Source organism: Ursus maritimus, unplaced genomic scaffold (assembly GCF_017311325.1).
Source record: "Ursus maritimus isolate PB19 unplaced genomic scaffold, ASM1731132v1 scaffold_21, whole genome shotgun sequence".
Classification (NCBI taxonomy): Eukaryota; Metazoa; Chordata; class Mammalia; order Carnivora; family Ursidae; genus Ursus; species Ursus maritimus.
In genome coordinates this window covers 602,834-616,692 of record NW_024424564.1, presented here as the reverse complement: position 1 = coordinate 616,692, position 13,859 = coordinate 602,834, and the positions used below count along the sequence as shown (strand labels likewise).

Sequence of the window (13,859 nt, the reverse complement as noted above, 5' to 3'; positions counted from 1 at the left end):
CCCCCCCCCAAAATACCTACCCACCCCCACCCCCCAAAAGCCAGGAGCCTCGTAGAAGGCTGTGTGCTCCAGGAGATGCTGGGGTTATGGTGGGTGGTGGGAAGGGAGAAGAACGTCTTGCTATCTCTTGCTGCTCCTTCGGGTTTCTTTGCCGTTACTGACAGGGTTGCTGGAGGGGCCGGGAGGGCCGGCAGGTGTGTGGTTGGGCTGGCTTCGGGTAATTCGGGTGCTGGGGGGATGCGAGGGTGCGTGGGGGGGGTGCGGGCCGCCACCAGGACCTGGTGGGGCACTCAGTCCATTCCCGTTCTGGTTCTCAGAGGCTAGCAGTGGGAGGAGGGGAAGAAACACAGGAATTAGAGAACTAAGGTAGGACAGAGGTCCATCCCCAAGGCCTCGCTCCAGGTCCCAGAGAGGAGCACAGTCTTCATCAAACACAGCTGCACATTCCTGCCAACCTGACCAACAGCAAGGAGCGGAGGTTGTATGAATGGAGCCCCAGAGAAGCCTCAAGCAGTCATTTGGGAAGTTGCTACCCGAACCCTAGTGTGGTATTTTTCTTTTTTATTCATCTTTGTATCGGGGAGGTCAGACCTAGAATTCACTGTTTAGTTATAGGCTCAAGGACCTCTGACAAAATGCCCCTTTGTCAAAAGACTTTGTAAAACTGGAGAAGCATGGGTACAGGCAGGGCCCAAAGTTTCTGTATTAAAATGTAAGAAGGATCTTTAAAAAAAAAGAAAGGGCGGTGGGTATCACAATGATACATATGTTTTCATTCTGGAAAATCTAGGTAAGAGTGAGTAAAACAGGGGCGCCTGGGTGGCACAGCGGTTAAGCGTCTGCCTTCGGCTCAGGGCATGATCCCGGCGTTCTGGGATCGAGCCCCACATCAGGCTTCTCCACTATGAGCCTGCTTCTTCCTCTCCCACTCCCCCTGCTTGTGTTCCCTCTCTCGCTGGCTATCTCTGTTAAATAAATAAATAAAATCTTTAAAAAAAAAAAAAAAAAAAAAAGAGTGAGTAAAACAGTGACTACTCACAGCCCCCAAATAATAAGTAGCATTTTTGTGTGTAGCTTGCACGTTTGATGGGAGCCGGGTGCATGAGGTGGTTTTCCTGAGCGCCCATGATGGTGCATATTTCTAACCTCGCTGCTCCCACAGTGTTACCGTATGTAGGACTACCTCCTTCACAGGCTACAGGCTCCTAAAGGCCGGCGCTGTGTTTTATTCCTTGGCCTTCCTCCGCTGACATGCTTGTTAAATGAAGACAGCGGCCTGCCTCGCCTATACAGAGGGCACTATGAACCCTAACTGGGGTAGAAGTCATAGGCTAGTGGTTCTCCAACCACATCCCCACTCAGACCCGGCTGCTCCAGACTAAGTTACCTGCAGCCAAAATGGAAAAATAACGCCTTTCCCTCAATTACAAAAAGTGTTAGGAGAGTATATAGAAAGTTCTTCTGTTAAGTTTTTATGCCATGAATGTTTTTTGTTAAGCCTTTTGTACCTGTCAGATAACCAAGTGAATAAATATCTGCTAGATGCACACGAGGGGCCAACCGGCTTAAAGGTACCTTATTTAAAACACTTCTTACAAATCATGGAGTTATGGAGACCTGAAAATATGTAACAGTCATATTTTCCGTTGAAACCATGGATGTTGGGGCGCCTGGGTGGCTCAGCTGGTTAAGCGACTGCCTTCACCTCAGGTCATGATCCCAGGGTCCTGCTCCTTGGGGAGCCTGCTTCTCCCTCTCCCTCAGCCTGCCTCTCCCCCTGCTGTGCTCTCTCTCTGTCAAATAAATAAATAAAATCTTAAAAAAAAAAAAAAAAGAAAGAAAGAAAGAAAAGGAAGCATGGATGTTGGGATGCCTGGACCTTCAGCGCAGGTCATGATCCCAGGGTCCTGGGATCGAGTCCCACACTGGGCTCCTTGCTGGTGGGGAGCCTGCTTCTCCTTCTGCCTGCTGCTCCCCCTGCTTGTGCTCTCTCCCCCTGCCCTCTGATAAATAAATAAATAAAACCTTAAAACTTATTAAAAAAAAAAAAAGGAAAGAAAACACGCGGATTTTTGTGGTGGAATTAAATGTTATTTCGTGATGTGCAAAAAGCCCCATGACCCTAGTGGTTCTGACAAACAATTCTGAAAACCATGGCAACTGGGGATGTAGACACAGACCGAGGAAGGGCAGATGCAGCCCGAAGCCTAGTGTCACAGGGAGAAACCTAACGCACAGATCAGACGCAAGAGAGAGCCAAGGGAGCCAGGGCTCTCCCTAGAGAACCAGGGCTCTCCCTAGAGCCAGGGAGTACTCGGGTGAGCTGGGAGAGGACCCAGAAGGAGAAAAAGAGCAGTAAAAATCCAGTTCCTAAGGAAGAGCGAGGGGATGAAGGAGATGATGTTGGTGAGTGAGTCCAAACAAAAGAAAGAGAGCAAAAAGTATAGGCTTGAAGTACAGGAGTGAAAGAATCATAATCCTGAGGTCCAAGGCACAGAAGAAGGGTCTTTCAAGAAAGGTGATGACCCTAAAAGGGAACTACTTGGTGCTCTAAAGCTACGAAGTGTGGACTCCATGTTAAGTCCTATACACCCATATCAGGACCGTGGAATGAACTGAAAGGGCAAGGGGAAAAGGGCAAGCACCTGCCCAAGAAGCCGAGAGAAACGAGCTCGGAGGAAGGAGTGCAATCTCTGTGGAGAAACTGTTCTCATTTGTGTCCTTGAGCGGTAGTGGCACAGGAGTACCAGAACTCTATCAGTGATAGAAACAGGTCCCCAAATCTTTTACCCACAAGGACTTGCAAAAGACCTGGGAGAAGGACTGGGTGGAAGGGAATACATTGAGAGAAGAGAAACTGGGAAAAGGGATGAAGGCAATGCATCTTTCCAGGCTGGGGAGAGAAGGGGAGCGAGGAGAACCAGTGGCTGGAAGGGAACAGGTGTACCTGGAGAAACGGCAGGGGGGCCGGTGGTAGGCTGGGGAGCCGTAGGGCTGCTGTCGTTCTGCACCTGAAGGCACAAAATACATACTCAGACCTTGCTTCCCACCATGTTTCTTGGCCTGGCCTGCCCTCCTTCCCCACGTGGAGGCCATGGGACTCACCGTCTTGTTGGGTGCCTGCTGGGCGCTGTACTCTGGGTTTGGCTCACTGAAGTTAGGAACCTCAGAATAAACCATACAGAATCTGCGAGGGGAGAAACTGGCTAAAGCCTCAGGCCCACCCCTGGGGCCCCGCTAGAGGCCTCAGAAAGGTCCAGCTACAAGACATGGGCTGTACACCCTTACACTGCCTCCTTGCAAAGCTTCAACGTACACCTTCGGCCTGCTGCTTCTACATCCCGATCCCCAAGATACTTACTCTCCAATCTTTTGCAGATCACCCCCACGTCCAGTGTATAGTGTCAGACAACCTTTAAACACTGAAGCGTACCTGTGAGGGCACATCAACGTAGGATTCAGAATACTCAGAAGAGTTACAGGGGCTGTTAACTCTTAACTCGACCCCCCTTGGCTGTGACTGCCCTTGGATAACCAGGAGTAAGCAGGAATTACCCTTTGGTGAGCCGAATGATGTCTCCAGGCTGAATCAGGTTGCCCACGTCGTCCCAGACAGAGATATTGATGCTGCCTGTTTTGTCTGCCACTTTGCAGGTCCGAACCTCGTGCCCGTCCTTTGTCTTGGTCACTCGGCCTGAAGGGAAGAGATATATGTTGGGACAGGTGGGAGGAAGAAATGGTCAGAGGGATGAGATCTAGATGCTGGTGGGGTGAGGGGGAGTGGAGGGACAGCACCATGGAGAGGGCCCTGAGTGGAAAGAGGCCTGAGTAGGGCTGGAAGCTTGGATCTTGCAAGTTCCATCTACCCTATACTTGACTACAACTCTCCAGGCCAGGGTCTAGGACAGACTGGGTGTGAGCAGTTTCTTGGGGTGTGCCCTGGCATCCCGGTAGCTAGTTAAGCGTGGAGGTGGTGTTCTCCCCCTCCGACCCCCACCCCCACCCCGAAAACCCGTGCAGGGGGCCCACCACCCCAGAATACTCACCCGTCTCCAGCACAATGAAGATGAGGTTCAGATTCTTGAGCCCGGGCTTGATATCCTTCACGAAGGTCTCCGTCGTCATGCTGCCCGAGCCTCGGCACTACACAGAAGGGGGAAAGGGGAATGAACCTCGAGGCTTGGTCTTTAACCCCCATGCTCCACTTCCCAAGGCCTACCTACCACACTAGGCTGGAGTCAGGCAGCCGCAAATCCTCTAATTCTTCTAAAAGGCTAGAAACGAACTTCCCCAGGAGCTTCCAACTTCAAGATCAGAATTTGAGGGTCTCTGGATAGGCTGCTTCGGGGCTGGAAGGCCCCGTTCCGGGATGCTCTTTCAGTCTCAAGCCCCGAAGTCGGGGAGCTGACGGAGACGGGGGTAGGGAAACTGGTGCAGATCCAAGGAATGGAATCTTACTCTCCAAACCTTCCCGAACCCTCATCGGGACAACCCAGGACTCGGTCCATCCCCTCCCCCACCCACAGACCACCACCCACCACCCAGCCAGCCAGCGGGCCGGACAGCGCACGCCACAGAGCCGCCCGCAGGGGGAGCCACAGGCCCCGCCGCCGCCGGATGCAGCCCGATGGAACGCGGGAGTGCGGACATTCCCGGAAGTTTCCGGCTGGCCTGCTCCGACCAATCAGCACTGTCCCTACGCACCCCCGCGCCCTGCCGCCGGCCCCCACTCAGCCAATCGGGATCCGAGATTCACGCGCCGCGAAAGGGGCGGATTTTAAGTATTAAAGGAGCCCAGCAAATGGTTGGCTCCGCGAGAAAGATTGACCACCAGGGGGCACCCCCAGTCCAATTTTCCTTACTTGCCTGGGAGCCTATACTTAGGCTATACTTAGGGGTTTTGGAATACGGCGGACAAAAGTCTGAAACAGGCTCAGCACTTCACTTATTTTCTCGACAGTTCTTAAATATGGTATTCCCTTTTGTAGACAAGAGAATGTAAGTTATAGAAAAAACAGTGCTTAGCACACAGCAGGCACAGTTTCTTCTTCTCCCACTGCTATAACCCTCATCTTCATTCCTGATTTGGGTTCCTCATCCTTCATGCACTACCCAGCTTCGTCAGGGTTTTGGAAAAAGTAGCCTTCACGCGAGAGGCTGACTCACCCTTTTAGGAAAAATGGAATCCAGGGCACAGAGAACATCATTTGCATTAGTCCCTCTCAGAGTGTGATAGGCACCTCTTCCTAATGCATATATCTCCCTAAATCCCAGGGTCTCCCCCACCCCCAGAAGATTTAACAGAGGAGGCCCGAACCTTTAGTTCCCCTTGGGACTTGTTAGAAAATCAACAAAAGCTTCTAGCTCTGTAATGTTGTGTATAAACCAGTTACATATATACAAACCACAACCATTTGTTTAGCGAATATCCATAAAAAATACTATTTAATATCAGATTAGCCTAACAGGTCATGTAATTGTAATGTCTTGGCTTCATTATTTCCTTACCTTCTGGAGCGCTTTAGGCTCCGCCTTGACTTTCCTCGGATCCCAGGTTCTCTCCCGCCCACACCCCCAACTACGGTGCTGTATCCTAAGGAAATCAGAGCATAACGTAGGAAGAGGGACATCTTATCTCCCCTCCCCTTAGGTGTTTCAGGGAACTCTAGGAGTGTCCGGAGAGCCAACGTAGATACAGCAGGAGTGCGGCTAGGAGAGAGGCAGGCAACCCGTTGGGCGCCCTAGATCAAAGCTTTGTGGTTGGACACTCCCCCATCCTCCACCCAGTGGTCGCCCTGTAGACTACAGTATCCACTCCCATGACTATGAGTCATAGGGTCGGGAGGCTACGGGACGCTGACCACCGCTCTGCAAACAGGAGATGGCAGGTCACACTGCAAGCCAGCCTCCTCGCAATGATCTCGCACCTCGCCGCATCAGCCTTCGGAGACGGGACTCGTACGCCCTTCCAAAGCGAAGTCTAGCCCTCCCGGCAGTCAGCCTCGGGCTCCGCCCCCTCCATTCACGCCGGGAAGAACATAGAGTTCTCTCTCCCAAATGGCTATATAGTCCCCGTTGGGATCAGAAAGTTTCCGGTGTAGAGAGGAAGCCCGGGTAACCTTCCTCCCTCCTCGTTGGTCGCTCCGGGCTTCTAGGCTAGATCCGAGTTAAACAAAGAGGCGGAGTCTGGTGACGAGCTTCCGCCGGGTTGCGTAGCAGCGGTGGGCGGGGCAAGGGGCCCATCTCACACGGCGACGAGTGGTTGGAACCTACCCTCTCCTTCCCCTTCCCCTTCCCCTTCCCCTCCCAGGATAGGCTGGGACCCGGCACCGGAGCTATCCCGTGGCCGCTGCGGCCTCAGCTCCAGCCGGGCCGGGGTACGGAGAGTCCAGACCGCTTCCAGGGCGGTGCGTACTGCGCCTGCGCCGGCTCCCACCTAAAAAAAGGGTGTGGGACGGGAGGGGGCGATGTCCCATGGGGATTGGGGCGGGGGTTCAAGATATTGGAGGTCAGGAGAAAGGATAGGAGTAAAGATGAAAAATGGAGGAAGGGAAGAGGAATAGGGAGGAGTCCGGAGGTGAGAAAGGGGCGCTGGAGAGTGGGTTGTTGGGGAGGTGCATTGGAGTAGGGGGAGTCTTAAGTGCGGGAGGGGGTCTGGGCTGACTGGAGGACAGGGAGGAGGGGACCTGGGGTTACAACGTGGTGTTTAAATGGGCAGTTACGACGGGCTGGAAGGGGAGGGAGGGAACGTTCTGGGGGCTAGCCTGGGCAGGGGCGGCGGAATCTGAACCCCCGCCCTCGAAGCGCCATAGCTTGGCTCCTCTCCCGTGCCTTGTCTTTGGCAGCCTTGTCTTTCCTCCTCCATTCCTTTCCCCCCTCCCCCTCTCACCCCTCCTTGAAGGAATCTCACATTCCTTACATCCCTTCCTTGGCTTTGCAGCCAGGCCCTTTCACAGGCTTAACACACCGGAAAGCCTTCCCCCAACCCAGAGCTCGGCGAAATTGGGGAATGGGGAGGAGGGGGCTGGAGAAGGAGCAGAAAGCTGAGAGAGGTGAAAGTGTTTTGTTCGAGGGACTGACAAGACATCTTCCCCATTCAGAAACTGACTTCATTCTTCCTAATAACATCTGTGGCAGTTGAAGGAGTCACTGTTCTTGGGGACCGCGCTGTGATAGTGATAGTTTAACCACTTCCTAAACAGGTGGTTTTAGAGTCTGACAATAGGGCAAGAAGCTGATAGTGTTGCTGGTTGATAGTTTTCCCCCAGATGGGAATAGGGAATCTGAGTGATGTGATAATGTTACTACTCGGTGTGTCCAGCTGTGTGTGGGCCTGGTTGCCGGTAATTGAAAAGGAACAAGCTCCTTTCAAGCATTTCCTCACTAGCCTTCAGTACTCTACATTTATTTTGCATTCTAGTACAAATACCTTACCTAAAACATAGCTGTATTGAGTATATTTTCACATTTATTATGTCTTTGACTTTCCAGGACAAGATACAAGGTAGATAAAGGCAGGTGTGTCTTCCCTACTTGTCAGGTGAAGACATTGAAAACTAGAGAAGAGATACATGGCTTGTTTAAAGCCCTACAGTTGGCAGAGCTGGGACCAGAACCCAAGTCTCCTGACTCCTGGTCCTCCTCTCAGTTGAAAAAATCCTGTTTTCTTCTGGCTAAGGGAACATCGCATCATGGGCAAGATTCTGAGTCTGGAGCTTGTCACTAGAAGACTCAGCATAACCAGCAACAGTGGTTCCTGGAAGCATTTCGTGAAGTACAGGCTGTTGGGAAATAGGGTGTTGTCAAAATGGAAACAGGATTATACTCGGCTCTGTGTTACAGATGAGGGAGAAACAACTTCCTCGCTACCCCCGAAAGAGAAAGTGTGTCTGACCTTGCACCTTTATTTCTCTGGTTAGTTTAAAAATACTACACTAAACGTGTTGTGACTGATGAGCGTAGGAAACTAATGAGCATGTGTACTGAACTCAGAAGATGAACTGGTCTCAGTTTTATGTGTAAAAATTATCACCATCCTATTGCTTTGTAACACAGCCCTTAATCTGTTGATAGCCATGTGACGGGGAGGAAAGGAGTTTGAATAGTTACTCTTCTCCTGTGTAGTATTGAGTAGATCTCACAGCATCCTTCATCTGAAGCCTTGTTCCCCTTTACTTGGTCCCATTTTTTAGTAATGATAGTTTAGTCAGCCTAATCATACCTCTAGTCTTCCCAGTCGCCCACTCGGGAGTAATTTCCCATTTCACTGCCTCCTCCACTTCTTCTTCTTCTTTTCTTTTAAAAGGCTGATCCCCTCAGGAATATTTTCTGATTTGGGAAATAGAATCACACCTGTACGAATTCTTGAGTATCTTCTCCTTATGAAATAGTATTTTCCAATTGGAGGGTAGGATTAGAATTCTTTTTACATGACATGTGAAAGCATTTCGGAAACATTAAAGCATCTACTGTGCACGTAAGCTATCACCGATCTCTGCATTGTATAGTTGCAGATCTGGAATCATTGACATTACCTGTGGTTGTGTGCACTGAATAAGAGAATCTTTTTCTGTCTCAAACAGTCTTCTTCTTTACGTTTTTTCTTGTGCCTTTCTCTGCTCTCAGCTATGGTTGCATCTCCTGGACTGTGTGTGTATGTGATTCCTTAGCCAGAGATCTCGATCTTTAGAAGGCAGTCCTGTGTCCCCAGCCCTGAAACCTGTTGCCCTTAATGGAATCATCTCATCCTCCTCAACCAACCTCCAGATCCAAGGCTGTCTAGTCTCACTGCCAGGTGAGGGTAGTTCCCCTGACTCACCTTTTTCTTCCTTGTTCCTATTAATAGAGTGCTCCTGATTGTGACATCACATCCATCCCCTTGGCGATGGAGCTTGTCACTAGGAAGGAAGACTCAGTCGGACAGTAGCCAACAAGATGGGTTACTGGGAGCGTCTCCTGAGTGGCACTGAGTGGAGGCCTCAGGGGGTTGGAGCCTTGTGAACAGGGAACCTACCCCCCAACACTTGGAAGGTAAAGAGCCTTGATTCAGAATCCCATTCTAGCCTTCAGGTCTCTTCTCAGCCTATCTGGATTCCCTCTGCTTTTGAAAACCTGATTCTTAAGATTCTTCTGCATAAAGCTTTCTGTGATTAACCCACATCAGTCTGTTCTTTGCATATTTATGTCTGACAGTAACTATTAACTTGTTGGTAAATTGCTCAGTCAATTTTATGTCTTTTTATGTGTTTTATATCTTGTATACTCACTCATTGGGCTCAAGCCTACACCTTAGTTTGAGGATGAGGATTATGTTTCCTGTATCTTTTACGTGTCTCTACTGGCAAAGGGACTGTGTGTAGGCGATGAAGTTGACGTTTGGGGCAACCACACAAGTAGTGCTTGGAGTTGGTGACTAAGTGGGAGGTCCTTGCTGACCTTTGAGGCCTGGTAGGCCTCACTTCAAGTGTTAAATGAGTTCTTGAGGAATTGTGTGCCTTCTGGATTCTTTTGTAAATTGAACCAATTAAAATGTACTGAAGAATTGAATTTAATTTTTAAAAAATTTTAAAATTTATTTTTTATGAGAGATGGAGCATGCGTGGGGGGGAGGGGCAGAGAGAGAGAGCGGGAGAGTGACAATTCCAAGCAAGCTCCATGCTCAGTTCAGTACGGAGCCGGATGTGGGGCTTCATCCCACCACCATGAGATCATGACCTGAGTCGAAGCCAAGAGTCAGACGCTTAACCAACTGAGCCACCCAGGTGCCCCCTGAAGAATTTTAATTTTAAAAACCCCTGTGGTGGGGCACATGGCTGGCTCAGTCAGTAGACCGTGGGACTCTTGATTTCAGGGTACTCTTGATCTCACGGTCATGAGTTCAAGCCCCATATTGGGTGTAGAGCTTACTAAATCAGTCAATTAATCAGTCACTACCTTGTGGTAAATCCAGTATGGATCACAGAATTCTAGAATTAAACAGAATCTTTGGGGCGATGTAGCCCACCCCCTCATCTCACAAGTGAGGAAACTGAATTCCTCAGAAGTCCTTTCTCTAAGAGGAGTGAGTTCAGTATAAGGACTCTATTGCTTAAATAAAAAGACCACTTCTTTTCTAAGATTTTATTTATTTATTTAACACAGAGCAAGAGAGAGAGGGAGAGAGCAAGCACAAGCAGGGGGAGTGGCAGAGGGAGAGGGAGAAGACTCCCTGATCAAGCCCCAATGCAAGGCTTGATCCCAGGCCCAGACCTGAGCCAAAGCCAGATGCTTAACGACTGAGCCACCCACCCAGGTGCCCCAAGACCACTTCCTTTCACTTAAAAAAGTTGAGTTTCACTTAAAAAAGAGAGTCACCTAAAGAGAACAGGTCAGTTAGTGGTAAAGCCAGGGCATCTTCTATAAGGTAATTACCCCCTAATTTAGCTATTTTTGTTTTATATGCTGAATCTCAGAGTCCTGCAACTTGTCGAGCACCTCAGAATGTATGTAGCCCAAGATGCTTTATTTCTTGTGTGGTAAGGGAACTGAGGCCCAGAGCAATTAGGTAACTTGCCCAAGGTCACACATTTGGTCGGTAATAGAACTAGAACTGGGTCTCAAGTTTCTGGATTCCCAACTCAGTTTCCTTTTTTTTTTTCATACCTATTCCTTCTTTGGGAGATTTGCAATGAAATGTGAGACCCTTCACCAGTTAATTTCTTCACTATGTTGAAATTCCTAGAAGTCACCTGTTTCTTTACGTTGGAGCAGGTTATAGGATCTGCATCAGGCTTCCTGCTCAGCGGGGAGTCTGCTTCTCCCTCTGCCTCTGCCCCTCCCCCAGCTTGTACTCTCTCTCCCTCTCTCAAATTAATAAATAAAATCTTTAAAAAAAGAGAGAAAGGGTGCATGGTTTGCACATCTGTACCTGGGTTCAAGAAACCCTGAATAAAGGAGGATAAATGTTCAGGTTCCTTTAGGAACAATCTGTTTTGAATTCCTGGCTCTCTCTGGGGTAGACCAGAGAATGCAACTTCAGCAGCAAGTTAAAAGGGTATAGAAAGGGATCTGAGAGAGCTTTTGCATTTTATGATAATAGTGATGACGAGAACTATATAGAGAGACCCCAGTGTGACAGTAAGGGAATAAAACGGTTGAGCTCTGGTTGACAGAAAAGAAGGCTGGGAATGCAATCTTCAGGTTGGGTTTGGGATGTTCAATTCAGGAAGGTTGGCAGAACAGCCGGAAGGGACACCTCAGTGCGACTTTAGTTCAGCTCCCCAATTTGAGTGAAACCTTAGAAGACCTTTTTTTCTATTCCACAACTCAAGGAGAATATCCAGGAAACTGTGCTTCCAACGGTTATGGTCACTGGCTGTGACTCTTGAGGTCCCTGTGGTTTCAGTTTTATTAAAGCTTCTACCCCCAGGGCAGTGAGCAGTTGAGTTCTTTTTTTTTTTTTTTTTTTTAAGATTTTATTTATTTGAGCGAGAGAGAGACAGCCAGCGAGAGAGGGAACACAGGCAGGGGGAGTGGGAGAGGAAGAAGTAGGCTCCCAGCGGGGGAGCCCGATGCGGTGCTGGATCCCAGGACCCTGGGATCAGGCCCTGAGGTGAAGGCAGACGCTTAAAAACAACTGAGCCACCCAGGTGCTCTGAGCAGTTGAGTTCTTGTGAGGCATCCCGCTTGGAGTGATAACCTGCTCCTGTGACAGCCCCAGAGCAGTGTTGAGAGTCCCAGGGAGCAGAAGGAATAATCAAGGAGCCTAGCCCATCAGGTTGACTATCTGCCTGGGGGCAGGGCAAGGCAGGGCAGAGAGCTGGCTTCCAAGGTTGTATATGACATTTGTTTCCCATAGATGACAAATAGGGAATACCCTAATCAGATTACAAATCTAAATTTCCCCTTAATTCTTGAGGCCGCACCTCTGAAGGAATGCAGTTGTGCAAGAGAGGATAAAACAGTAGAATCTCTAATCTGATAAAGGGGGTTTTGATTCAGAAAGAGCAATGCCAGGGTGCCTGGCTGGCTGGGTTGGAGGAGCCTGTGACTCTTGATCTCTGGGTTGTGAGTTTGAGCTCCCCATTTTGTGTAGAAATTACTATAAATGAATGAACGAATGAATGAATGAAACTAGAAAGAACAATGCCTGGCGTCTCTGGAGTTTTGTAAATGCTGACTTTATGGTGGGAACCTTACAGCTGTTAACCCTTACTAGTGGCTTCCCACCCCCTCGGATCATCCCTTTGCCAACAGAGACAAGTTCTCTGCCATTTATTTTGGAAAATGGGATCTCCTGAGACCCCATTAAGATCAGTTTCAGAATTTGTATTCCTCCTTAAGGAAATATTATTAGCATTGATATAAAATGAAAACGCAGGGGCACCTGGGTGACTTGGTTGTGTCTGACTCTTGATCTCAGCTCATGTCTTGATCTCAGGGTCATGAATTCAAGCCTCATGTTGGGTATGCCCAGCATGGAGCCTACTTTAAAATAAAATAAAATGAAATGAAAGTGCTAAATAAATAATAATTAAAAAAAAAAAGTACAAGGACGCCTGGCTGGCTCAGTCTGTAGAGCATGGACTCTTGATCTTGGGATCATGAGTTTGAGCCCCATGTTGGGTATAGAAATTACTTAAAAAAATAAAATACAGGGAGACCTGGGCAGCTCAGGTCATGATCCCAGAGTCCTGGGATCGAGTCCCACGTCGGGTTCCTTGCTCAGTGGGGAGCCTGCTTCTCCCTCTGCCTCCTGCTCCCCCTGCTTCTGCTTTCTCTCTGACAAATAAATAAAAAATATAAATATAAGTAAAATGAAATGAAAGTGCAGTGAAGCAGAGTATAAACTCTAGGCCTGCTTTCTATATTGCCCGATAGCAACAAGGGGGAAAAGGGAAATGTTATTTCAATTTTTGTCCTTTGCTCTAAGGATAACTGATTTTTTAAAAAACTTACAATCTTGCAGAATATATAACCTGATCAAAAGTAAAATCTTAATGAGGCGCCTGGCTGGCTTAGGTAGGGCATGCAGCTCTTAAACTCAGGGTCATGAATTCAAGCCCCACGTTGGGTGTAGAGCCTATTTAAAATAAAAAATTTTGAAAAAAGAAAAACAAGTGAAATTTTAGTGTCTAGATATTTTTAAAATTTATTTGAGATAGAACGAGGGAGAGAGGGAGGAACGAGCAGGGGGTAGGGCAGAGGGAGAGGGAGAAGGTGAGCCGAAGGCAGCTGTTTAACCGACTGAGCCACCCGGGCCCTTAGTGTCTAGATTTTTTTAATGTATACAATACACATAGTAATTTTTATTTATTTCTTTTAAAGATTTTATTTTTAAGTAATCTCTGAGCCAGTCATCCCTATTTTTTTTTTTTTAACATTTTATTTATTAGAGAGACTGAGCAGAGGGAGGAGCAAAAGGAGGGGGACAAGCAGATTCTGCACTGAGTGCGGAGCCTGATACAGGGCTTGATCCCTCCACCCAGAGATGATGACCTGAGCCAAAATCAAGAGTCTGATGCCAAACCAACTGAGCCACCCAGGCGCCTCCAGGCACCCCTAATTTTTATTTTTTAAATTGTTCTTATGAAAGTGGGACCATCCTATTCATACAACATGCCTTTTGCAGCTTGCATTTTTTCAAATGGAGTAGTGGGTTAGGATGGTGGTCAGAGCTTGGGCTCTGGAGCCCGTCGGCCTGGGTTTGAATCTGGCTCCACCACTTGCGAGCTATATGATTTTAGACAAGCTTTTTAACCTTTGTGTATCTGTTACTCATCTGTAAAATGTGGATAATGACAGTCCAGACCTCACAGAGTAACTTAGAGAGTTGTAAGAATTAGATGAGTTAATGTACAAGAAATGCTTGGAATAGTGCC

At 48.4% G+C, this 13,859-nt stretch overlaps 1 protein-coding gene across 1 annotated transcript; it reads right to left on the bottom strand.

Annotated features, from left to right (window-relative positions):
* Positions 1–6: 6 nt before the first annotated feature.
* NABP2 (nucleic acid binding protein 2) lies at positions 7–4,607 on the bottom strand. The gene is made up of 7 exons (XM_008683452.2): positions 4,224–4,607; positions 4,047–4,143; positions 3,556–3,694; positions 3,362–3,433; positions 3,106–3,187; positions 2,948–3,011; positions 7–320 (listed from the first exon to the last, which is right to left on the bottom strand). Exons 2-7 carry the CDS (start codon positions 4,123–4,125, stop codon positions 121–123), a joined length of 636 nt encoding a protein of 211 aa, XP_008681674.2. The 5' UTR covers positions 4,126–4,143; positions 4,224–4,607; the 3' UTR covers positions 7–120.
* Between the last annotated feature and the right edge of the window lie 9,252 nt (positions 4,608–13,859).